The sequence below is a fragment of the Mustela nivalis genome, assembly GCF_964662115.1.
Source record: "Mustela nivalis genome assembly, chromosome: 17".
NCBI lineage: Eukaryota > Metazoa > Chordata > Mammalia > Carnivora > Mustelidae > Mustela > Mustela nivalis.
The window spans coordinates 21,833,789-21,859,437 of NC_139036.1; the positions used below are offsets into that span (position 1 = coordinate 21,833,789).

General features: G+C 41.0%; 1 protein-coding gene and 1 long non-coding RNA gene across 4 annotated transcripts in view; one reads left to right on the forward strand and one right to left on the reverse strand.

Moving 5' to 3' along the window:
- Positions 1 to 6,975, forward strand: part of LOC309851704 — a 146,762-nt gene extending 139,787 nt beyond the window's left edge. Inside the window, exon 2 of the long non-coding RNA XR_014304884.1 lies at positions 5,308 to 6,975. This is a non-coding gene — a long non-coding RNA (uncharacterized lncRNA). The remainder of the gene's footprint in view (positions 1 to 5,307) is intronic.
- On the reverse strand, positions 6,390 to 25,247 carry WSB1 (WD repeat and SOCS box containing 1). 3 transcript variants are annotated; one of them, XM_082707170.1, is made up of 10 exons: positions 24,844 to 25,247; positions 17,627 to 17,795; positions 16,521 to 16,789; positions 15,246 to 15,377; positions 12,945 to 13,045; positions 11,897 to 12,072; positions 10,501 to 10,673; positions 9,630 to 9,743; positions 8,060 to 8,167; positions 6,390 to 7,574 (listed from the first exon to the last, which is right to left on the reverse strand). In XM_082707170.1, exons 7-10 carry the CDS (start codon positions 10,656 to 10,658, stop codon positions 7,415 to 7,417), a joined length of 540 nt encoding a protein of 179 aa, XP_082563296.1. In that variant the 5' UTR covers positions 10,659 to 10,673; positions 11,897 to 12,072; positions 12,945 to 13,045; positions 15,246 to 15,377; positions 16,521 to 16,789; positions 17,627 to 17,795; positions 24,844 to 25,247; the 3' UTR covers positions 6,390 to 7,414. The 3 variants fall into 3 exon arrangements, with proteins under 3 accessions (XP_082563296.1, XP_082563294.1, XP_082563295.1); XM_082707168.1 differs by lacking the exon at positions 11,897 to 12,072; XM_082707169.1 differs by lacking the exons at positions 15,246 to 15,377; positions 16,521 to 16,789; positions 17,627 to 17,795; positions 24,844 to 25,247 and having other exon boundaries at positions 10,501 to 12,072.
- Positions 25,248 to 25,649: the final 402 nt, after the last annotated feature.

The following is a 25,649-nucleotide window of genomic DNA, read 5'->3' on the forward strand; positions in this document are numbered from 1 at the left end:
TCCGGCGAGATAAACACAACACCAGGCAAAGTGGGTGCAAGGCAAGATTTATTAAAAACACTCTCCGGCGAAGTTTCAGGGCTCAGGAGAAGGGGAGCCAGGAAAGTTGCTCCGGGAGGAGGTGGGCACCCTCGGGCGAGGTTCCGCCACTCTGGAAAGCAGAGTGGCGGAAGTCGCGCCCAAGGCAGGGAGGAGGGGGCTTTTAAGGGGTCTTGGGGAAAGTTCAGGGGTCTTTTGGCAAGTTTCCCTTATTTGGATATCCCGCCTGCTCATCGGGATCCCATTGGTCCACAGGAGCCCGGGGCGGGGGTCTCAGGTTCCTGCTTGGGCCTTTGTTCTCCTGTCCGAGCTCAGGTCTTGTGGCGGGAACTTTCGCCATCTTTGGTAGCCCTTCCTGCCAGCCCAACAGATCCTACTTTGCTCTGCCTGCCAGGAAGCTCCAGGTTGAACTCTGTGCGCAGACTGAGCAACTGTTTGTAATCCTGACTCCCGACTTCACCCTTAACTACACGGGGATTGGCTTTTTGACAAGTTAAGGCTCTAGACCTCCGTTTCCTCATTTATAAAATGGGGATAACAATGAAGCACTCTGCTTCATAGGGTTGCTGGCAGGAGGAGATTATACAGGTGAAAGGCTTAAGGCAGTGGTTCCATCCTAGTGTGTTAGCCCTTTTTCAGTTTACTATATAGTAAATTTTCATTGCCTGCATTTTCATTGTCAAACTGTTTCTCAGACAGGGCTCACGGATGTTTTCCCCTTTCACTTGCACCGGTCTTACCTCACCCTTCATGCATCGTCTGTCCCCGATCTGTCCCTGGTGTCTTCTACTCTTGAGGTTATCTGTAACATCCCACTGACCTTTTAAAATTCTGCATAAATTCCACTTCGTAGTTCATCAAATCCTAGATGCACTGATTATAATCTGTACCATGAGGGTGTACCACTTAAGTAAGAAAAAAATTTAGGGGTGCTTGGGTGACTCTGTTGAGTGTCTGCCTTCAGCTTGGGTCGTGATCCCAGGGTCCTGGGATCAAGCCCCGCACCAGGCTCCTTGCTCAGTGGGGAATCTGCTTCTCTCTCTGTCTGCTGCTCCCCCTGCTTGCGCTCTCTCTGACAAATAAGTAAATAAAATCTTAAAAAAAAAAAAATTAAAGACACCATCGATTCTAAAATATATCCCAGATTCAGAGTTGTTCAAATGTGGAGGTATAAAAGTATAGCTTTTAACCTAGGAACATATTAAGGATGTTCTGATCTTTTATTTCTGACTTGGGCCCTTGCTGGCTATGAACGTCCCCCTCCTTCCATGGCATCTGTAGCGGGGGCCGGGATCAGTCTCCTGGCCCTGGTGCAGAGGCCCTCCAGTGGCTAGTATTCTTGCTGGGTCAGCTCCAGGCAAGGAAGTCTAACCTTGCTGGTGCAGCTGGGGTAAGGGGCTTGGGTTTCCCCTGGACTTGGCAGCTTGTGACCACCCCTTGGTGTTGATCTTTCACACCAATGGCTGTGAAGTCAGCTGACTTTCTCATCTCCAGTGATGAGACCGGCTCTGCCGCTTCCTGTTTCTGCCTGTGAGTTTGATTGTCCACATGGGTAATAAAAATGATTTAAGTTCCTAAGGGGAACAGTGTGGAGGAGGAAACTGACCCACATCCAGTGCCATTTCCTCCATGCTCTGGGCAAAGGACAGAGCTCAATAGTCATTCTCTGGTCTGTGTGGGTTTCTGTCTCCAAATTAAATTTGGAGTCAATCCTTCTAGGCTCATTTTTTCCATGATTCAGTGAAAAGCAGGGTGTGCTGGGGAAAGGTTAAGTCTGACAGCATGCTGACCCCAGGGGGTTGGCAGACACAGGCAGGGACGAGCTTAGGCATTTGTGTTGACTGAATGCCTTACCTAAAGTATTGTGTCCATCCACGGCTGTCATGGAGAGAAATGGGGCCCTGGAGACAGGAATTCAAATCCTGGATATCATTTATTAGTTGTAGGACCTTGACAAGTATGTTGGTCTCTCTGACCCTCCATAGCTATAAAATGGGAATAATAATAGCAAAGAGCACTTGGCCAGTGTTCAACAAATGGTAGTAACAAATGTTGAACACCTACCACATGTCTGACACTGTGCAGACACAAAATAAAAGCACTACTTGTGGAGAGAGGCATTATTACAGCATTTATAGATACATATGTATTTATCTCAAAGCTCCCAAAGTTATAAGCTGTTAAGCAGCCAAGGCTGCAATCAACCTTGGGCCAGCAGCCTCAGCCTCAACCAGTGCTTCTGCAAAGTCCTCTGGGCAGCAGGCCCTGGGGTAGGAACAGGGCCAACCTGCTCTATGAACACTCTCCTGAGGCCAAATGGGGCCAAGCCCAGGTGCTGAGCAGCATGACCCAGATATTCTGAAGGAGCCGCTCTCTCCACCAAGCACCAGCTGGGTGGGTTGGCTCAGGGTCTCTTATCCAAACTCCCCCACACGGGGGTACTTCCATGCTTGCAAACCAGGGCTAGTCTTTCTCGTCTCTCTGTGGTTCCAATGATCAGTCACTGGGACCCAAAGCCTGGCCATGGGCAGAGCCCTTAGGAGGCCACAGAACCCCTCGCACCAACACCTAAGGGGCAATAACAAGTAACAGGGCATATTTGAGAAGGCCAAGGAAATTATGTCGAAATTAAGACTGATGGATTCAAGGAAAGGGGGCAAGAGTGCTTTGGGCTGGGGCAGCATATCTGCTGCCATGAAAAAGAGGCCACCTATGTAATGGGTCATAAACTCAAGTATCTTCAAGAACTGGAATGGCATAAAATTCAGTAAACAAGTGGAAACAGGCTCACGCCACAGAACAGGAGATGGTGGACACAACCCGCTCTGGGTCTCCAGACCCTTCTAACACACGCACACAGGAGTATTTGTGACTTCTCTCCTGAGCTCAACTGGTATCACACAAGCTTGAAACCTGCCATTCCTGCCAAATGACCTCAGGGGCCTTAGAGGTGGGGAGACATTTGGGGATTACAGAGATGGATACCTCTGCGTGCTCGCAGAGGAGACACCTATGGAAGAAGGGCTACGGAGGTATTCCTGCTGGTCCTACAAAACGCTTTAACTGAGCTCTCTTCCACAATTAAGGATCGAATGATGGTATGAGACAGACGGGTGAATCATAGGATTTACTGGGGGAAGGTTCCCATTCTGCCTTAGAGCTGATTAAGCTGAGTGCTAACTTGGGTCTTTATGGTTCTTTTTTTTTTAAAGATTTTATTCATGTATTTGAAGAGAGAGCAAGCACAAGCAGAGGGGAGGGGCAGCAGCAGAGGGAGAAGCAGATTCCCCCTTAAGCAAGAAGCTCGATGAGGGACTTGATCCCAGGGCCCTGGTATCATGTGCAGAGCCAAAGGCAGAAGCTTAACCATCCAAACACCCTGGTTCCCCTTTTCTATCAGCCTCATCCCTGGCTATTTTATTACCAGTCTCATTAGCCTTCTCAGCTTGCTTTCAATTTTCATCATCCATCCTTTCCTGCAAGAATATCTCATTATTAAAAAGCAGCTGGGAAACACACACACAAATCACGTACTGGAGTCACCACTTTATCTGTCTTTGTTGCAAGTCATTGTAACTCTACTTCCTGACCTATACTAGAGGTTTTTTTCCCTATGGTTCACACTTTATTTTCAGAATAGATTTTTTAAGGAGTCATTACTGCTTCTGCCTCATTTAAAATAAAACAAAAAAATGATCACTATCCTCACTGTATTACACTGTATTACACAAAGTCTAGGGGTTATTTTCAGACCAGGAAAGGGACTCCCTGCTAGGTATTACAGGTAGAAAAAGTTCCTAGATTTCTATCACCTCTAAAAGAGAAACCAATGGGGAAAGTGCCAGTTAATAAAAATTGAATGAAATTGTTCTTCCTTTTCCAATCCCAGCCTTAAAGTTTTTTTTCCAGACTCTGGAACCCTATATTAAACCTATGTAAAACACCAAACCACAACCACACAATGCTACCCAACTACCTATAATATAAATTTATACCTTATTCAAACCAGATTATTTTGCTTTTAGCTACAAGCAAGCTTTACAGAGCAAAAAAGGTCAGGATGAAATTATCTACTAAGCTTTATTCCTCCCAAACATCTTACCATAAATACAAACTAAGGTTATAATGACCATTTCTCCAGGTTGCACTTTTTTTCCAGGTTGCACTTTATTGCTAACAGCTCTTACTTCAAAGGGAATTTAAAAACAAACAAAAAAAACCCAGTATACTCCATATCAATGCTTTACCAGATTTTGAAACTGACATCCAAAATACTGGTAATTTAACTCTACTTGTGCTTTATAATCTAAACATTCTGTAGTTAAAATGCATTCTTGGGCCCGAACCTGGTCAGAATTACTTGGATAAAAGATCACCCACAAACCTCCACTTGATTGACCGGATGGTTGGATTCACCCCCGGTTTCTGGTTTGTGAGACGATGCTGGCTTCTCATACTTGGAACTTTCTCATCCCTGGGCAGGCTGGCGGACAGCCAAGTCCCCTGCGCCCATCTGCCACGGACTCAACCGACAAGCATGCTACAGGTAGTACAGCCTTTTTTGGTCTTGCTGCCTTGAGGGCGGCGAAAACCAGCTGAACCCAACTTCACTCTGTCACAAGTAGGCAGGGGATTTCAAGGATCATAAAGTTAAGGTGTGCTAACCTAAAATCAAATTACAGGTCTTAAAGTCATCTGAAGTCATTTAAATTATCTGAAATTGTGAAAGACAACTTGGCTGCTGAGTGTGAAGCATCCTGTGTGGCCCTAAAATAGGAAATCCGATCTGAACATAAACGATCTCTTGCCAGTTCTCCAAATGGCATGCTTCTGGCAAATTAAAGAAAGCAGTATCATTTTGATAACATCCCATAGCTAGAATCTGACCTGACCACATCTTTCCTATTCTCCCTTGGTCACCCAGCTCTAAAATAGTATCATCCTGTTATATTTCTACAGACAAATGGAACACTTGAGCAGTTTTCCACTTGACTTACATTCTGCAATCTTCCTTTCACCTTGGCACTATGATTTTCACATGAAAAGGTAACAAGCAATTTGGCCTTCTCAGAGAACGTGTCTTCCAGAAATGCAATTTTTTTTTTTTTTTTATTTGACAGATCACAAGTAGGCAGAGAGAGGGAGGCAAAGAGAGAGGAGGAAGCAGGCTCCCCGCTGAGCAGAGAGCCCGATGGGGGGCTCGATCCCAAGACCCTGGGATCATGACCTGAGCTGAAGGCAGAGGCTTTAACCCACTGAGCCACCCAGGTGCCCCCAAAATGCAATTTTTACCTGATTAGGTATGTTGGCTGGAGAGTATATCATTTCATGGTATAAATAGTAAGTAATGCTATCTTATTATTTTCAAATTATAAAGATGTATTACAAAGTAAAATGCAAGAAAGAAAAATCACAACAGGTTTAAAGATGGTTTTGTGCTACTTTTTGTATAATGGGATTCTCAAGAAGTAATGGGCACATTTTCTATTGGCTTTCAAATTTGTAACTTGCACCCTTCACAGAGCCAACTCCAAGAACTTCCAGATGATTTTCAGTGGCAACAACCAAATCTTCAAGAGCACACAACTAATGAAAGTTTTGCTCATCTTGCCTCCTCAAAAGGTCCACATCACTAGACTTTCCTTTGGCTACTTTAAATAGACTTACGCTAGGCCTGTTGCTTCCCCTAAAAGATTTTTCTTTTGCTCAACAGTTATTTCCCCTTGTTCTAGAGCTTTTCTGTGCTCTTATTTATTGATTAATTAATTTATTTTTAAGAGACAAAAACACCATCTTTAATGAACCCACCTACACAGAAACCAGGGATGCTCCCTGCCTTGCAAGGTCTCAGTGGGAAAAGAACTTGGTCCCTTGCAAAGATGATCTTATAAAAACAAAAGGCTTCAAAGCACCAATGGCTAAACCCATTGAGTAGAAAGGAGGCTGGGGAGTGGGGGTGGGAGGAGAAAGCTGGAGGTAGGAGTTGGCCTGGAAGCAGGATGGCAGCCAGGCCCGAAGGGAGCTGCCCCCTTCTTGAGCAGAACCCCTAGCTACCTGGGTAGACCATAGGAGACCTCAGTGCCTGGGGTGGCCAGTGGAACTCCTGGGGCTGGCTCCTTGACACAGCACTGCAGAGGGGATTTTCTGTGCTTCTGAAGTATTAATTACTACAACAGTTCTCCCAGAACAAATCACCATAAAAGTGGCTGCATTTATGAAGCATTAACTCTTAATCACTAGTACTCGTGCAATTCATTACCCTTTTTGCTTAATTTGCCTCAGTCTTACATTGGGGACACACAAAAGTACGGAACTTTTCAACATACTTAAGAAATGTTTACAAGAGTGGGTTTGTTTGTTTTTTTAACAAGTCTTTAATTAAAAAAACTCAAAAATATATAATCAAGCATTTTACATAATGCATATTCTTATTATCTGCAGGTAAGATAAATAACAGAAGGCAAAAGCAGATACACTGGATTGCTTCTCTTTGGCAAATCACCAATATTACCCCCTGCAGAAACATGATACATGTAAAAAAACATAAAAATAAAAATAAAAAAGCAAAACCATGGTTTTTAAATTGTCCCTTAGTACAAATAACAAAATATTTACCAATAATACAGTAGATGGAATTTTCAAATTGACTGAAATTGGTAATACTTTATATCACGGGGTTAAAGTAGCAAGCTGCTTTCCAAAATTAAGGCCCGCAGCAATGGTTATATAGTTATGGGGGGGGGGGACAATGCGGGATGGACACACACACACACCCTTTTCCTAGTTATACCTGGCTGTTTTTATTTAATAATGTCACATTCAAATTCTACCTCTCGGATGCCATTCCTAAAGAAAATAAGATCCTTTCCCTGTGGGTTTTACCTGAAGATCAGATACCTGACTCCCACCCGCAACCAAATTTCATTTTTAAAAATCAGGAACCAGCTTTCTTCAGCCAGTATTTACCATCTAACTCAGTGGCCCAGAATAAAAAAAATTCCTTCCATTTTATATTGAAGCTAGGTATTGCAGCTCTACTGAAGCACTATATACATGTTGGAACTAAAAGTTAAAAAAGCAGAAGTGTCCATTCAACACATAGCAGCTTTTATCTAAATATATACATGTATGTATATGGTTTCACAGTTAAATTTTAGAAAAAAAAAAAAAAATTTACATTTGATATGTCCGGAAACAGTTCTCCTATAGTCTATAAATAATATTTTAATATGCTCAAATGATCAAAATGCACAAGAATGTATCAAATTAAATAAGTCTTCTAAACCTTGAAAAACAGATACTTGAAGTCAGTCAAGCTTGAGGTTTGTGTCAAGTGTGCTCTGTCAGACCCTAGGACGAGGGAAGACAGAGCCCTCTAGAGACGATAGGCGAGAAACTCCAAAACTTTGGAAGGAATCGGTAGCTTCTGGACCTCTTGGGTGGGCATCACTCTCCGGATCGACATGCGACACAAATGTTGAAGGCTAGGGACTTGCCTCGGAGTGGCCCAGAAATAGACACTTCCATCATGTGTCCTAAACAAAAAACAACAAAAAACATCACAAACTCAGTCACCTTCATACACATATTTCAGCATCCTATAGCTCAAACAACTAACATCCAAGGCTGTGTATGACAGTCACAAACTACACACTAAAACCTAATTAAGGAAGACGAACCAATGATCTTCTTTATGACAACATAACAGTATTGTAAGAAACCCTTATGGAAGACTTAGTGATAATAGAAACTGGCTGCTTTGACTAAAAGCCACCTCAGGGCACCTGGCTGGCCCAGTCGGTTAAGCATTGGACTTTGGCTTGGGTCATGATCTCAGGAGACTGGGATGGAGTCCCCCATCCGGCTCCCTGCTATGCAGGGACCCTGTTTCTCCCTTTGCCTGTCCCTTCTGCCCTTCCTCCCTCTGTCCCTGTCAAATAAATAAATGAAATCTGAAAAACAAAATAAAAGCCACCTTAAATTAAACTGCCTCTTAAAGAAAATAGAAAAATCAATTTACCCAGCAGCTAAAACACTGCCATCAGTAGAAAAGGCACAGCAAAGACCATTGCTCAAAGGTGCAACTTGAACTGGATAATCCTCATCAATTCTCCAGAACCTCACCATTCTAGAAAGGAAATAAATTATCCATTGAGTATCTAGCAGGATATTTAAGGTAAAAGCAACATCAATACTTCAGACAAAAAATGCCACTCTGAGTCATAAAATACACACCACACAGATACACACAGTCACTGCAGCAAGCAATTACTCTAACTCAATTACTCTAACTTGCTTTATGAAGTATTTTCTAGCCTATACCAATCAGTAATTTGGATCAACTCACACTTAAGAGACTATAATGCATGGCTGCCTTCCCTTCCCAGTGTTCAGATCCATAATGGTCGCAAGCAGAATCCTTCTCCTTATACTCAATATCTGAGAATTTGCAAAGCCAAATGAAATTTCTTCGGCAAACAAGGATGTTAACATTAACATTATGTAACATTACAAAATGAAAAGACTAATTTATGAAAATACTGCAATTAACAACACGTCTGTGAATCAAGATCTGCCAATCTTATTTTTCCAAAAGGCAAAAAGGGTTTTACTCTCTTCCCAACACATTTAAAAAACCTTTTCAGGGGCATTTGGGTGGCTCAGTGGGTTAAGCCTCTGCCTTCGGCTCAGGTCATGATCCCAGGGTCCTGGGATCAAGCCCTGCATCAGGCTCTCTGCTCAGGAGGGAGCCTGCTCCCCCACCCCCCGCCCCCGCCTACTTGTGATCGCTGTCAAATAAATAAATAAATAAATAACTTAAACAAACAAAATAAATAAACAACTTAAACAAACAAACAAACAAAACGGAGGGCATGCACCTCCGACTTTTTGGGCAGCTGGGGCACCCAAGGATGGGGCTGACCTTTTCAGATAGGTAGAAGGTGTCTAGAAACAGCAGAGACTGGATATTCAAATCTGAACAGAGAAACAGTGATTGCTGGCAAAATCAAAAAACAAAAACAAACAAAAAAACAAACAAAACAACACTTTCTCTGTTCTGGAAAGACAACAGTGACTCATTTTCTGAATTAATGTGACCAAATTAATTAATGCTGTATACCATACACATTGTATAATAAAAGCATGAGCAAAAGGAATGGTGCTACTTGGGTTCTGCTTCATACCAATACGTAGTACACTTCACTCATGTGACATTTCATTTTGTAGCCTCAAAAGCAGTGGACACAAGTCACTCTGCTTTTACCATTTATTTCACTTTGAAAATGTCATTCTGCTTCAACCTTTACAAGATATTACTGAAAAAAAGACCCAGTTTGCCTACACTAGCTAACACACAAGAAACACAGGGAAAGGCATGGATTATCTTTAGCTTGTACAACTCCTCTTCTTCAGGCCAAAATTCTTTAAGATACACATCTCTCAAAGTCTTGTCTGGAGAAACAGGACAGTAAAACCCACACTATAGAAAGATTTTTTTTTAAGCCTTGAAAATGTTTCCAGTAAGTAGAAAGATGAAAGTAAATCTTTAGAAGACAATAAACAGGTCAAACTATAATTCACACACTTACTTATCATCAGCAAGGCTTGCAACATGCAGTCCATCATGACTAAAAGACACAGATCGTACCCATCGGTCATTTGCTCCTCCAGCAAATATTGGAGTAGGTGGGGGAAACAGGTGCCTGAGGTCAAATACATGTTTTCAGTGAAAATGAGTCACTTCAAGAAGCAAAACTACCCCTGTACAAAATATATCTGTCTCTGAATAATGTTTGAAGAGGCCTTAATGACCACAGCTGAGGAGACTGAGCAGAGCTGATTCAAATTAAATTAAAGGAACCTTAAAAGAATTACTAATCTTCTTTTCACAATGTGGTTTAAGACACTAAGATTAACTCCAACGTCATTTTCAACTGTTTTTCAAAAACCTTGACATGAAACTCTAAATATAATTATCACTTCTACAGAGTCAGATACTGTCTAATGACAATAACATGATCTCTATCAAGAGAGCCAAATTTGGGGGCGCCTGGGTGGCTCAGTGGTTTGGGCTGCTGCCTTTGGCTCGGGTCATGATCTCAGGGTCCTGGGATGGAGCCCCGCATCGGGCTCCCTGCTCCGCAGGAAGCCTGCTTCCCTCTCTCTCTCTCTCTGCCTGCCTCTCTGCCTACTTGTGATCTCCGTCTTTCAAATAAATAAATAAATAAATAAATAAATAAATAAATAAAGAGAGAGAGAGAGAGCCAAATTTGTTTTTAGAGTTTTTATCTAAAGTTCTTATTATTCAAGGACTTAAATAATACTGAAATTTAAAACTATTGACAGACTACAATTTTAAGTCTCACATGTTAGTGATTCCAATCATTCATGTAGTTTCTTATAAGTTTACTAACAGCCAGAGATGAACCACAAACAACAACTAATTCATGCTGTACCCACCCAAATTCCATCACAATGTGTCCAGTATGTGGATCCCAGATATATACTCGAGTGTCATAAGATGCAGTAGCCAGTAATGCTCCATCAGGAGAAAAGTCACAAGCTACAACATCATGGTGGTGCCCTTCTAGTTTCCGTATCATGGTATATTTATCCATATTCCAAAGGAAAACCTGCAATAAAAAGGCAAATGTTATAGCTTCATTCAGACACACAGAGGACAAAATGGCACAACTTAATCTAAAATAACTAAATTTAATTAACATTATATTAAACATTATAAATTATGAATTAAAAGAATATGTATGCTCAGTGTCATAGCCAGATTAAAAATCAGTCTTTAAGTTAATTAAAGTAGACATGCAAATTCTATTTCAAATGTTTCTGTTAAATGTTAATTTAAAAATAAGCCTAAACATAAAAAAGGCAATGCAATTTTTAACCACAAAGTTATACTGAAATCCATTTATTCCAAAAACTAATTAACTAAAATATATACAGAAATAAATAGGGTTAAGTACTACAAACCCCCTTCTTTTTTTTTCCAGAAACTACCAAATTTTTAAAAAATATACAGACAGAAAATGTAATGTTAACAAATTGTTACTCCATTGGCATCTCCCTTTGAGATAATCACTTGTTTACAATAGGCTTGGGTCACCAACGTGAGCCTAGGAAGAGAAACAGATACTGCAAGCAAAGAGAATTTTCACAGCCAAATGAAATTTCTTTGGCAAACAACAAGGATGTTAAACCACATTACAAAATGAAAAGACTAACTTATGAAAATACTACAATTAATAACATGTCTGTGAATCAAATTTGCCAATCTTATTTCCCAAACAGACCACAATCATTAGTCATTTTAAGTATAAAACATTTAAATTACTTTAGTACAAGTTTACACATAGTTTTTGATTCTTTAAGATCAATACTCAGACTGTGCAGAATAGTTCTGAATAGAATTTAAATGTTTACTTCAGTCTAGTTGTATTAAATACAAGCTTGGAGGTTTACAACAATCCTAATAAGACAATCTCTCCTCTTGGAATAAAGCAATCCTTTTTGCTACTTTTTTTCTGCACAGACACAATATTTTTACTTCCAAAGAAAAATAAATACAAATTTTAAGTTGATCCAGAGAAAAATACAAATTTTAAGTTGGATCAAAGTCTTACTGTATCTCTAACATCTCAAAGAATTCCAAAAAATAGCACAGAGAAACCATCTGAAAGCCAATTACATTACATTAAATTGGTTTCACATGTCAGACTCCCAATTCCACGAGACTGGAAGATCAATTTACTTGGAGTCAGTGGGTTTCACTGCGGGGGAAATTACTTTAAAAAAGAAAAAAAGAAAGAAAGAAAAGCAGAAAGTGGACATCGACCAGCACCTGTGTACGTACAGTACACCTTGCAGCCGAATGCAAGGTTACTTCATCCTATGGTAAAGGTCGCCCCCAGCCCGGTAGCCAGAGATGCCACTCTTTCTGCCCAGCTAACACCATTGTGCGCCTGTGTGCGAGTGGTGCCAGCATAACCTCAATCACACCAATATTGCTGCCACCACCTGTGACAGGGAAAGCAAGAAGCATATGGAAAACACACAGCCTAAAATAGCAATGTCAATATCCAGCTTTGTTCTTATGATTTTAAAGAACTGAATACTTTTTTCCTAAACTTCTAACATTTCCAACTATTATTTTAACATACTTCTTGGCTAAATAAAATGCATTTAAAACCAGCCTCCCACCCCCAGTAATTCAGAGTGTATTCTGAATACCCCACAGATTTGGACTCCACCATTTTTCATAAACATCTGAAGCTAGTAAGATCTCTTTAACTACACTAAGAGCTGGCAGACAACTAAGAGTTCATTAAAAAGCATAACCCTCTCAAGAGTTACTTTATACTTAATCTGTCCACAGGTATGCTATGCCAGACAGACCTTGTCAATTTCATATATAATTCACTCTACATATACATGAATGCTATTTTTATTATTAGATTTTTAAGTTACTTTTTTTCAGTTAAATGTCCAGGACCAGCTGGGAATCAAAACTTTTTAAACAGCAAACTGGACAAAAAAAATAGAACAACAGAGAAGAATTAGCGGGAATGTCTTAACATTTGGACTAGATCTCTTCTATAGCACATAAACTTTACTATAGCACATAAAGTTTCCCAGATCTTTGAAAAAGTAAATTTGACATACCCCTTACTTTATGAATATTATTGCTGACTAAATGCAATCCAATTTCTCACTCCACAATCAATACTAGATTTAATTTCCCTCATGCAAATTCTCCATCATGAAATAAAATACTTAAGATATTCATGACACCGAGCACAGATTTAACAGATTACTTAAGATTTAAAATGATTATGCACACATCATTACAATCCAGTTCACAATGAATGTACAAGAACTTTGATACATACTGCTTTACTGGCTCCCACTGAACACAGCATAGAAGAGTCAGGAGAGAATGCACAGCTATACACCCAGTTCTGATGGCCCCTCAATACTTTCATCATGTTTCCTTAACAAAAAGAAATACTTGTGTTAACCTTAGAGTTCACTTCAAATGAGCAGCATTTCAAAAATGGCAGAATCACAGATCACAAAATTCTATAGCAGCAGTGACTTATCTGTAACTAGGGTTGGATATAAACCAATTGCTTATTTTGTAAAAGTTCTATTGGAACACAATCATGCCCATGTGTTTATGTTGTGCTACAGTGGCAGAGATAACTAAGGCAGAGACAGCATGGTGCACGAGCCTAAAAACAGTTGCCATCTGGCGCTTTAGGGAAAAGTCTGCTGACCCTTCACCTATAGAAGATAGAATTCTTTTAGTCTAATACATTTATTCTACAAATGAAGGAACTCGAACACTTCAAGGCTGAGACCTGAGGAACAACTTCAAAATGCCTTTCATCCTTCCTTTCTGATAACCTACATTCCATTCCAAAGCCCCTGTGCATTATATCTAAAGCACACAATTATGTCTACAGGTATTTTAATTCTTAATTTTACAAATACTTACTGAATGCCTACATGTCAGGCACTGAGGAGACAGCCATGAATAAGACTAAGTCCCAACTCTCTTGAGTTTATATTTTACTGAATTCGTATTTTTTTTTTTTGAGGGGTGGGAAGGGGAGAGAGGGAGAGAGAATCCCAAGCAGGCTCCATGCCCCAGCATGGAGCCCAATGGATGGCTCAATCTCACAACCCTGAGGTTCATGACCTGAGTTGAAATCAAGAGTCAGATGCTTAACCAAATGAGCCACCCAGGTGCCCCTGAGTCTGCATTCTTAAAACATATGCACACAACTGAAAATGTGTTGAGGGGAACCTGGGTGGCTCAGTGGGTTAAAGCCTCTGCCTTCGGCTCGGGTCATGATCCCAGGTCCCGGGATCAAGCCCTGCATTGGGCTCTGTGCTCAGCAGGGAGCCTGCTTCCTCCTCTCTCTCTCTGCCTGCCTCCCTGCCTACTAGTGATCTCTGTCAAATAAATAAATAAAATCTTTAAAAAAATGTGTTGAGAAAGCAAGCACCATTTGATATGCAAAAGAAAATAAAAATTTAACCACCAAACTATTTTAACTGTTGGGATCTCTCCAACCCTCAACAGCCAAAAATTCAGAGAACACTAAGATGCAAAGGAGGTCCGGTCATGTTTGGTAAGACAAGCGTATTATTTTATCAGGCAATGGTTATAGCCCATCAGCTGGAACAAGTCTCCAAACCCCAGACTTTTGTTTTCTACTTCAGTTTAAGTCAGCAATACTTCTAAGCAAGACCTTAACCTTGAGCCTGAGGCTCTTAGAGCACTATCAGATCTTAAATATAAGGTGTTAGCTAAAACTGTAACCTTTCTCATTAGCGGCTAAGAAGCAGAAAGAGATGTTCATCTCTGGTCCTCTTAAATGAGGTAGACTCTCCAAACTTTCTAAGCACTGCAATTAACAAAGTTTCAGGTACTTAACACTAACATACCTTTTATTTATCTTTTTATTTACAGATTTTTATTTGTCAGAGAGAGAGAGAGAGCGAGCACACAAGCAGGGGGAGCAGGCGGAGGGAGAAGCAGGCTTCCTGATGAGCAGGGAACCCAATATGGGACTTGATCCCAGGACCCTGGGATCATGACCTGAACCAAAGGCAGCCGCCTAACTGAGCCACCCAAGGGTCCCTAACATACCTTTCATTATATTGGATAGCAAGTCTTTCAGTAATTACTTACTTAACCTATCCAACTTATTATTATGCTTATAAAAGCTTTTAGTTATAAATCCTGGTATATAAATGTCTTAATCTAAATTTTATTAGATTACTAAATTATATATAACTTCGAGACCTACTTAAATTTTTGCTAAGCAAATAAAGTTAACCACCTTCCCTAAGATGAAGGAAATAAATGCAGACCAGTTCATTTATAAAAACCTAAAAATGACCCAGATTTTGTCCTCATATAGCTGATACAGATCTGTGTGGTTAGTTTCTGAGTAATATAAGATTGTTTAGAGTAACTGCTGGTTCCTGTTCTGGGTCACATTTATGGTTGCATTTGATCTACACAAGGGAAGGGACCAAACCAATTAAAAGATAAGAGCAAACTTTGATCACAGGCCACTTTTAAACTCAAACACCCCAAATGATCGACACTTCTTGGCATCTCTCATTAATGGTGTTAAGAAACTCATTCTGTTTCACAGCTTGTAAAAAAGACATACCATCATCTTTCAGGTCCCACACTCTCAGAGTTTTGTCTCTTGAAGCTGATACTAGGATCAAGCTCCCATCTGGAGCAAAAGTTAAATCTCTGACCACTTCAGTATGATCTACCAAGTTAAGGAGGAGTTTTCCTAAATCCAATGGAAGAGGGAAAAAAGACAATGTTAATTTTTATCAGCTTCTCTTTAAAATAGGGTTCTTCACCATAAAAAATTATATATACATGCAAAAATACTTGTCACCTCCTTAGTCTCCCAAGCATAAAGTGACTTAATAGTGCTTTTACTATCACCTTTAAAGATTCTCTATTTACACAGTTGTAAAATGGATTATTTCCAGGGTAACAAAACCTAAATTTATTAGATCAGCTTAGAGAAAATTCCTGAAATGCAAAGAAGTTAATTTACCATCAGGAAAACCCACATTATCATTTTTAAATCTTTGTACAGTATGATTTTAATATAAAGCCAAATTTTCCCTTTTTTTTTCCTTGGCCTTGGATTACTAAGACTGTCCAACTCCCCAAAAGATTCATGTTATCTCGCAACAGCCTAAATTTTCAATAATAATCAGTGAAAAAATATGCTTTATGCATCTAATATTGAGAGTTTTGTTTTCTATGAAAATCTATGTGCGTTCCTTCAATTTTTTCAAGAATCCAATCAAATTTACTGACTCACTGTCCTCATTCAATAGTAGCATCACTTGCGGTGTTCTACTGTACCTAGTTTTCCCGCTCATTTTAAAAAATGTCTTCAAATTTTTAAGTACATACCATCAGCCAGAACTATCAAGTTCACTTTTAATTGCCCAAAGAATTTACCTTCTGAACCTATCTGGTTAAACTTTAAATACAATGTCACTAAAACTTCCAAAGGTTAGACAATTTAAAAACCAGATTTGCATTGAAAGCCTCCAAGCTATCAACTGAAAAAGTATGTAATGAAAAGAAAACACCCTGCCATCTGAGTCATAAACTAAATTATTAATTTATAAATTAAATTAAGGATTAAAAATTAAAATTAATGTTTATTCCTTAGACACGACCTTCTTACTGTAATATTCTCTGAAGAGTGACCAAGCAGTGAGAACTCTACTCATAAAATAAAACCATGAGCAGAAGATGCTATGTAGGCCAATCATAAGGACACATTCATAGCATCAATTCTTGCTTTTCAGCAAGTTAATATCTCAAATCTTATCTTCTAGTGCCTATGAGAGATGCCCTGCATCACAAAATAATCAGGTTTGCTTTTCAAACTATGGCCCTGTACCTGTATATACATCCCATATTTTGATACGCCCATTGTTTAATCCTGTGGCAAGGAGCAGCTGATCCTGTCCGAATCTGAATCGATGCCATTCTATATTGACACAGCGACTCTGTTTTTCTGGAACCGAAGATCCAAAAGCAAGACTCCAGACTATGTCACCACAGTCTATAATATGTTCACGAGGTTTATTTTTCTGACCACCATCGCTATTTTGTCTTGACAATCTCAAACCGCTTGAATTGGTGATATTCTTGGTTCCATGCAAGAGACTGAGGGGAAAAAAGGTCAGATTGACATCTAGTTATTATGAACTCTGGACTCCTGCAGATACTAAATGATAAATGTTTGTTAAAATAACCTCAATTATTACCATAATGATACTGAATAACAATAGAATTCTATGGATGGAAAGGAGATATTTGCAATTAGCTATGAGGGTAGGACCAAATAAATTCAAACTAAAAGACATCTTCAGTTGCTGAGATTAAGTTTAACATTAAGCAATGTATAATTTCTTTGTGTCAAAATTTTCCTCAGAACCACTATAATCAATGAGGACTCCTTTAGCTAACCTAAAGTAAGTGTAACAAGCAAAAAACAAAACAAAAAACCTGCTTAACTTAAGATTATTTATATAAAGGTCAACTAGACACAAAAAGGGTGAGATTAAATTTAATATATATTTTTTAAAAACTTTCAACAAATAAACAAATCCAAGCAGAGGAATTTTAAGTACATAAAAATAATTAATTACACGATCAGCATACTGCTGTTACCTAATAAAATGTCGTGAAATTCAAAAAGTGTCACATAACAAAAGGTCATCTTCCCTTGCATAAGGCAATATAGACACTACCAAGAAACCAGTAATCTGCTTTTTAATACAAAGACACAAAAGCATCTGAGAAAGTAGTCCATAACATAAAAGGCCAAACAATTCTTCCCACAAATTTTCCAATAAATATATTCAGCTTATGATTAGGATACATTTACAATACCTTACACTAGAAAGAAAAACTTAAGTATCACAATCTTTCTATTACTCCATACAGATAACAGTAAATTCTACAAAGACATACAATATACAAATTAGAAGAGAGTCTTACAAGTTCTTAAGGCACTGGGACCAGGGAACAAGCTTTACTGTACGATGTCCTTGTGACCAAGCAAAGTACGAACCATCTGGAGCAAAAGCAACAGTCCAATTTTCACGACCACATTTCTTGTCAAAGGGAGCTGCTGGAGCTAGAAGTTCACCTATAGTACGTGATCTCACTAAAAGAAGAAAAGATACACAGGATGTCACATATAACCGATAATGAATCTGAGACTTCCTCAATATTAATTTGGGACTCTCAACTTCATTGAGTTTCGATGCATACAAGGTCTAAGGAGTTCTGATTTCTACCCTTAATGATAATAACTATCTTCAAGTTTTGATAAAATGGTTTTCAACATCTCCCCACCCAAGAGCTTGTTTAGAAAGCTTCAATTAAAAAACCTGGTTAAGGGGCACCAGTGGCTCAGTGGGTTAAAGCCTCTGCCTTCCGCTCAGGTCATGGCAGGGATCAAGCCCTGCATCAAGGCTCTCTGCTCAGCAGGGAGCCTGCTTCCTCCTCTCTTTCTCTCTGCCGGTCTTGCTTGTAATCTCTGTCAAATAAGTAAAATCTAAAAAAGAAAGCCCTGGTTAAGGTACTGTAATATCAGGGTTAGCAATTACTCAACTACTGACTTTTGCACTGCCTTATGTTTTCATCAAATTACTGACATCTAAAATGCAACAGGCCAAACTCACTTTATAAGGAAAGTATCTTCCAATAAGTTTGTAATTTTCAAAAACCACAAACCACTATAAAATACAATAGTTTATCATTATTCAAAGGAAAGCAATATTAAGTGGTCTATTTAAACATGATATTCTTTTTTTTTTTTTTAAGACTTTTTAAAGTTACCTCCAAACCCAATGAGGGGCCTGAAGTCACAACCCCAAGACCAAGAGTCACATGCTCCACTGAGACAGCCAGGCGCCCCAACATGAGTATTTTTTCAGGCCCAGGTCACAAAGAGTCATAAAATTCCTAGAACTAGAAAGGACTTAATGGTTATTTAGTACAATCTCCCAATTGCTGCTTTTAAATGTATTACATTTGTGATCCTCAAACATCTTAATAGTGGGCCATAAACTGACCAAAAATGGAAGTAATTCTTTTGTTTTTTAAGGACAGAGAATAAACAATCTCATGTTTTTAATTTAATTAAGACTACTTAAATTTAGGGGCACCTGGGTGGCTCAGTCAGTTAAGCGGCTGCCTTTGACTCAAGTCATGATCCCAGGGTCCTGGAAGAGCCCATCCAGGTGCCCTGCTCCATGGAAATCTGCTTTTCCCTCTCCCTCTTCAGCTCCCCCTGCTTGTGCTCTCTCGCTCATGTGCTTAATCTCAAATAAATAAAATCTTGAAAGAAAATAAAGGGTACCTATATTTATCATTCATAACAAAAACTGGCACATTTCCAGATTACAGAGACTTTTCGTTCGCATTTAACAAGAAGTTTATCAACAAGCTCTTACTATACATTTGTGTATGCAAACTTGGCCAGAATTTCCTCAACTTGGGTAAAGAATCTTTATCACTCACTGTATCACCACTGCTCTCTTGGGCTGGTCTTTTTTTTTTTTTTTAAGATTTTATTTATTTATTTGACAGACAGAGATCATAAGTAGACAGAGAGGCAGGCAGAGAGAGGAGGAAGCAGGCTCCCTGCTGAGCAGAGCCCGATGCGGGGCTCCATCCCAGGACTCTGGGATCATGACCTGAGCCGAAGGCAGAGCCCTTAACCCATTGAGCCACCCAGGCGCCCCTTGGTCTGGTCTTGATTTCAAATTTTGCTACTCTTCCTTTTCAGGTATAAATTAGTATCTCTTCAGTTTCACTACTTTCTATTCAGTGCTGGCTAACTATTTTTAGGTTTTGGATTTAAACTTCCCAACAACCAAACTACATATATCCTATGTATTGCAGTTCAAATAAGAACCACTTACGCTCTTATTGCTAAAGCAGATATATACCTACACCGGCCCCCCATGTACTAGTTCAGGTGACACTTCCAAGTCTCAATGTGTGCTCTGTCAACAGCCAGTGGAGCACCTGGCATATGACAGGTGATCAGTAAATATTTACTGAGTGAATATAAAAGCACATGTATAAGTTCCCATTCTTAAAGGATTTCAACATTTCCTTCTCCAAGTTTTTGATACATTAACAAACAAGCTATGGTTTAAAAAGTAAAACAGGGGACCCTGGGTGGCTCAGTGGGTTAAGCCTCTGCCTTCAGCTCAGGTCATGATCTCAGGGTCCTGTCCTACATCGGGCTCTCTGTTCATCGGGGAGCCTACTTCCCCCTCTTTCTCTGCCTGCCCCTCTGCTTACTTGTGATCTCTGTCAAATAAATAAATAAAATAAAAATAAAAAGTAAAGCAGGGGTGCCTGGCTAGCTGAGTCAGCAGAACATGTGACTGCTGATCTCGGGGTTGTGGGTCTGAACCCCATGTTGAGTGTAGAGTACTCAAAAATAATAAAATCCAAAAATATATATATAAAGTAAAACAAAATTGAGACCTATTTTTTCTATGATATTCAGAAATATGAATACCTAATAAGGCTTACTCTGTTTTTGTGGAGCTGACATTATCAAAAATTTTCCTTCTGATGACTCAAAAATCTTCCTCCTAGGGTGCCTGGGTGGCTCAGTCAGTTGAGTGTCTGTCTACCTTTGGCTCCAGTCATGACCCCAGGGTCCTGGGATGGATCCCCGCGTTGGGCTCTCTGCTCAGTGAGGAGTCTGCTTTCCCTTTGTGCTCTCTCTCAAATAAATAAAATCCTTTAACAAAAAAATAAATCTTCCTCCCTGCCTTTGGGCTCTCCCTTTCTCTTTGTGCTCTCTCTCAAATAAATAAAATCCATAACAAAAAAATAAATCTTCCTCCTTGCCACTCGACCCACTCAGTCCTGGTTCTGACCTAAGAGAGTAAGCCTAATCCTGCTCTCACATGACAGTCATATACTGAAGAAAGCCATGACATCAGCAAGTAAATCTTTTCATTTATAAATAAATAAACTGCCATAGGCCTTTCAATCATTCCTTAGATTACATGGTTTCAAGTCCATTCCCTACCTTTGCCTACAACACTTCTCTGGAGAAATTCCAGTTGGTAATGGTCTTCATAAAAGTGGCACCCTGAACTAAACACACCACCTCAGGTGTGGTTTGATCAAAGGAGCAGAACCCCCACCTACTTCCCACCCCAAGTGTATCCATCCATAAAGCATAAGGTGACATTATTTTCACCAGCAGTTACATGACTTTAACATAAAATCCACAAACCAGTGACCCTTATATGCCTGCAGAATGATTTCCTTTCTTTCCTTTTTTTTTGGAAATATACAAATGATTTAAAAAAAAATTTTTTTTTAAGCTTTTATTTATTTGACAGAGAGATCACAAGTAGGCAAAGCAGCAGGCAGAGAGAGAGGGGAAAGCAAGCTCCCGGCTGAGCAGAGAGCCTGATGCTGGGCTCGATCCCAGGACCCTGAGATCACTGCCTGAACTGAAGGCAGAAGCTTACTTAACTCACTGAGCCACCTAGGCGCCCCTACAAATGATTTTTTTGAAAGGGCTTGCTGTTCCTTATACTGCTTTTCCTTATAGTCCTCCAATGCCACACACATAGATGGTTAATCTCACCATGGTAGTTCATGTGCCTGATTCCTGAATTTGCAACCCCTGCCTAAATTTTTTTTTTTTTTAAATATAACTTGGGTTTCTGTTTAATCCTATCTTTTGAAGGAAAAAGAAAGTTTGGGAGTCAGGGAAACAAGTTTTAAAATTCAACTGGAAAAAAAATTTTTTTTCAACCAAAAAACCAAGCATCATCTTCAAGAGAAAACCCCTAGCTAAACTTGATGAGTATATTCTTATAATTTCTATCTCAAAAAAATAGAAGACTGGCCCTTGTATTCAACTTAAAAACATCTGGTTAATCAGACTAGAACACACCACTCCTTTAGCAAGCAAAATTAACTTTCCCACAAAAGACACTTTTTTTTACTCTGTACTTTAGCATCACTCTATTTTTCTTTTACCTTGACCACACTCACAAAACTCCTCTGGTTTAAAGGTGGAAATAACAACCAAAAATTGTTTCAAATAACAAAGACCATGAACTAAAAAGCTAATTTATTCTTAAACACATAGACATTCAAGAAATGGGGTCATTATTTTAAAACTACCAAGTAAGGGGTATCTGGGTGGCTCAGTGGGTTAAAGCCTCTGCCTTGGGCTCAGGTCGTGATCCCAGAGCCCAGGGATTGAGCCCTGCATCTGGCTCTCTGCTCAGCAGGGAGCCTGCTTCCTCCTCTCTCTGCCCACTTCTCTGTCTGCTTCTCTGCCTACTTGTGATCTCCGTCTGTAAAATAAATAAATAAAATCTTTTAAAAAAAATTACCAAATAAATAAATGCTATACTGTCACAAGTATTAGCAATTAACTTGGTGTTTCCTTGCTTGTTAACAGGCACATCAAGTGATTTCTCCCCCTCCCCCAATGATCTCTGCCATCAAATGATTCAAGCACTCATTCAGATACTTACTGGTACAATATTATCAAGTAGCACAAGGTCATAATGAAGTGCTTTGAAAAAAAAAATTTTTTTAAGTTAAACCTTTATGACCTGCAGCTGTTTAATATGAGTATCGTAAGAGATACATGATTTAATGACCTTGTATAAGGGAAAAGCTGCCTGCCATGGGAACTCAGCCATAAAATACAATTATCTGTACAGTAGTAATACACTGTTACTGCTGAAACGAATGAACCAGATTTAGCTCCTTCTTCACATTCCTCTCTGCAATTTCATAACCAGAAAGGGAGGATCTGTGGTAGTGCCTTGTGAAAGAGGGCAGCAGCTCCAGGCAGTACTCCCGGTCTCACAAGACTTCTTTAATCAGTCTAGGAATCTTGCCTCTCCTCTTTCAGCACTTGATAAACGGAAGAGCTATAATTAATACTCAAGGAAAAAAAGGGGGAAAAGCTAAGTCCTTACTGAAAGTTATAAAGCTACACAGAGATATGACTGTTTAACTCTGTATCCAAATGGTACTTCCAAAGAAAGAAACAAAAAAAAGGGCTGGTGGGGGTGGTTCGAAAGCTTAGAAAAGGCCGAGGTTCTTTCAGATATTTGGGACCTGACTAATAATTTTATACTACAGCCAGCAAATAACACTGAGATGTTACTAAATATGAAAACGTTAACTGAAAAGGCTATTACTTAGTGTGGCTGGTTCTTCTACCTTATTCAGGTATGCTCAGAAGCTCTACTCAGCCGCTGCAAGGCAGGACTGGAAAGTTTTCAAAATGATTCATCAAGATAAAGTAAAACAGATAAATAAAAGGCAGATCACTCATCTGTGATACTATCGTGGAGCAGAGGAGGAAAAAAGCCCACTGGACTCCACTGGACTAAAGAACTTCTGGGTTCCATGTTCGACTCAGCACCTACTTACTAGTCTTAAAATACAGTTAAAATAAAAAGTAGGCATGAGGGGCGCCTGGGTGGCTCAGTGGATTAGGCCACTGCCTTCGGCTCAGGTCATGATCTCAGGGTCCTGGGATCGAGCCCCGCATCGGGCTCTCTGCTCGGCAGGGAGCTTGCTTCCCTCTCTTTCTCTCTCTCTCTCTGGCTGCCTCTCTGTCTACTTGTGATTTCTCTCTGTCAAATAAATAAATCTTTAAAAAAAAAAAAAGTAGGCATGAATTTTATTTTCCCTGTGTATTTATTTATTTAAAGGTTTAAATTTTAAAGATTTATTTAAACCTTTAAATAAATAAATAAATTTGACAAGAGATCACAGGTAGGCAGAGAGGCAGGCAGGCAGAGAGGAAGCAGGCTCCCTGCTGAGCAGAGAGCCAGATGGGGGCTCTGCCGGGCAGATCCCAGGAACTGAGACCATGGCCTGAGCCAAAGGCAGAGGCTTTAACCCACTGAGCCACCCAGGCGCCCCTTCCCTGTGTATGTAAAACAGTTATTAGAAACTGGGCTAAAGTCCCCTCCTAACCTGCCATTCCTAACCTGCCATTTAACCTTATCCTTAAGAGAACAAAAGTCCAGAATTCTAAGATAACTGTCTCTAGATATAAAAACTGAATTCACATACAGGATAAAGGGCCTACTGGTTACTTAGCTTCTCCCTTGGTCTAGAAGTACCTCCTCCATATATTTAAAGGCATACATAAAGGAAGAGGAAATGCAAAAGGTCTTTGCTCAGTAACCACTTCCAATTTTCATTTAATTAACACAGTAAGTTTGGCGCTGGTTTTTTTTTGGGGGGGGGGCGGGGTGCAAAGTCTTTATTTTTTAAACTATAATTTAAGATGTATCACATGACTTGGCAAGCTCAATGTTTACTAAGCCTATCCATCAATGCACAGCACCAACTCCCCCGAAAATTATTCCAGTTATTTTCCCGTTAAGGGCGAATTTAAATGCGAGGTGCTCTCAACGACTTGACGCACAGCCTCCAGGATCTATTGCCCTGGCTTCGGTGTGGCAGGGGCTAGCTTCTAGACTAGTTTTTAGACCGCCTTTTCAGAGTGCGCTCTTTCATACAACAGCTTTACTCCTGTCATTCACCCAACCATTCTGCTCCTCCCCGCTCCTCTGTGTAGAAAAGATAATTGAGTCTCCTCCCCTGAGCCGCTGCCTTCCTTAACGCCACGCCGTTTTTAAAAAATGCTACTTTAAAAAAAAAAACAAAATGCTGCTTTTTCCAGGCCGCTGGCACCTCTTCGGTCGTATTTCTCCTTTAGGAATAGCTGATATACCTACCTGAGGACCCCTCCCCTTTCCATTACACTCAGAGCACCCAAGTTTACTTTTCGCGTCCCCAGACCTGCCCAGCACTGGCCTATCCACTCGACGCCTAGAGAATCCCAGGAGAATGACCCTGCGCGTTCCTCCTTAAAGGAAAACTGGGGGCTCCCAGGGGGTGGGTGTTCGTCCCCGGCCACACAGTCAGGAGCGCCCTGAACCCGAAGATCCGCCCACTGCCTCCCTCCTAGCCTCGCGCACAGTAGACGCTGCAGCAATGACGACCCCATTTACCCCTCGGCGACACCCACCAGCGGGGCCGCTTCCTTCCTCTATGCTCCAGGGCTTGGCCCCGGCTCACCCCTTCTTCGCTTAGACTCTTCCTCGTCCGGGGACTCCCCGCCTCTCCACAGCCCCGGCACGCTCACCACACCCCTCACCCACAGACCCATTCCTCACCGATCTCTTTCTCGTTGACCCTCGGGGGAAAGCTGGCCATCTATGGGGCACCGTCTGATTCCGGGGGTGCGATGCGGACCCAACGATAGAGAAGGGATCGGCGAGCGCTGAGGGGCGTGACGCGGGCTCGGTCCCTCCCGGACCGGGGGACGGAGGGAAGGGGCGGGGGCGGAAGCGGGAGCCTCTGCCGACTCCCCCGGGAAAGCTCCCGAAGGCCTCGGACCAAACTACGGAGTCAAACACAGACAATAGACCCCGCTCCCTGCCTCAAGCCTACGGACCAACGCGCTTCCCCCAACTCCGCCGACCGCAAACCAGACACTGGAGACAAAATGGCGGGCGGCGCGGGAGAGATAGCACGGCGGCGCGGGCGGGGTCTCGTGACGCCATCGCCCGAAGCCCCGCCCCCCGACGCTCGGGACGTGACGGTCTGGGCTCGGTGCCCCGCCCCCCCGCCGGGTACGCGCGGGCGTTTCTGCGAGGACTGGACAGGCTAGGGCTGGAAGAACGCGGAGGCGAGGGCAGAATCCGGGCTGCATCCCCAGCCCACCCGAGGCCGGAACGCTGAGTCCGAGCTGTGCTTCTAGCTCGGTTTTGTTCCACCCCTCCGCGACCCCCGGAACGATAGCGTGGTTGTATTTCTGAGTTCAGATGCCTTCGAAAAGGCAAACGGGGAATCGTATAATACCTATTGGCCCACCGCTTAAAGATGGCGTGGAATTTAAACTGGCTGGACCAAAATGAACAAAAAAGACGTTTCAGATTTTACCCCGATTTGGCCACCTCCCCAGTCCTCACGTGCTTGA

Coding starts and splice junctions, on each gene's coding strand:
- WSB1 (XM_082707168.1), bottom strand. CDS start 24,883: ATGGCCAGCTTTCCCCCGAGGGTCAACGAGAAAGAGATCG. Junction 17,796..24,843: donor GGTCAACGAGAAAGAGATCG/GTGAGGAATGGG, acceptor TTCTTCTTTTAG/TGAGATCACGTACTATAGGT. Junction 7,575..8,059: donor GGCAGTGTTTTAGCTGCTGG/GTAAATTGATTT, acceptor TTTTTTGTTTAG/GACACATGATGGAAGTGTCT.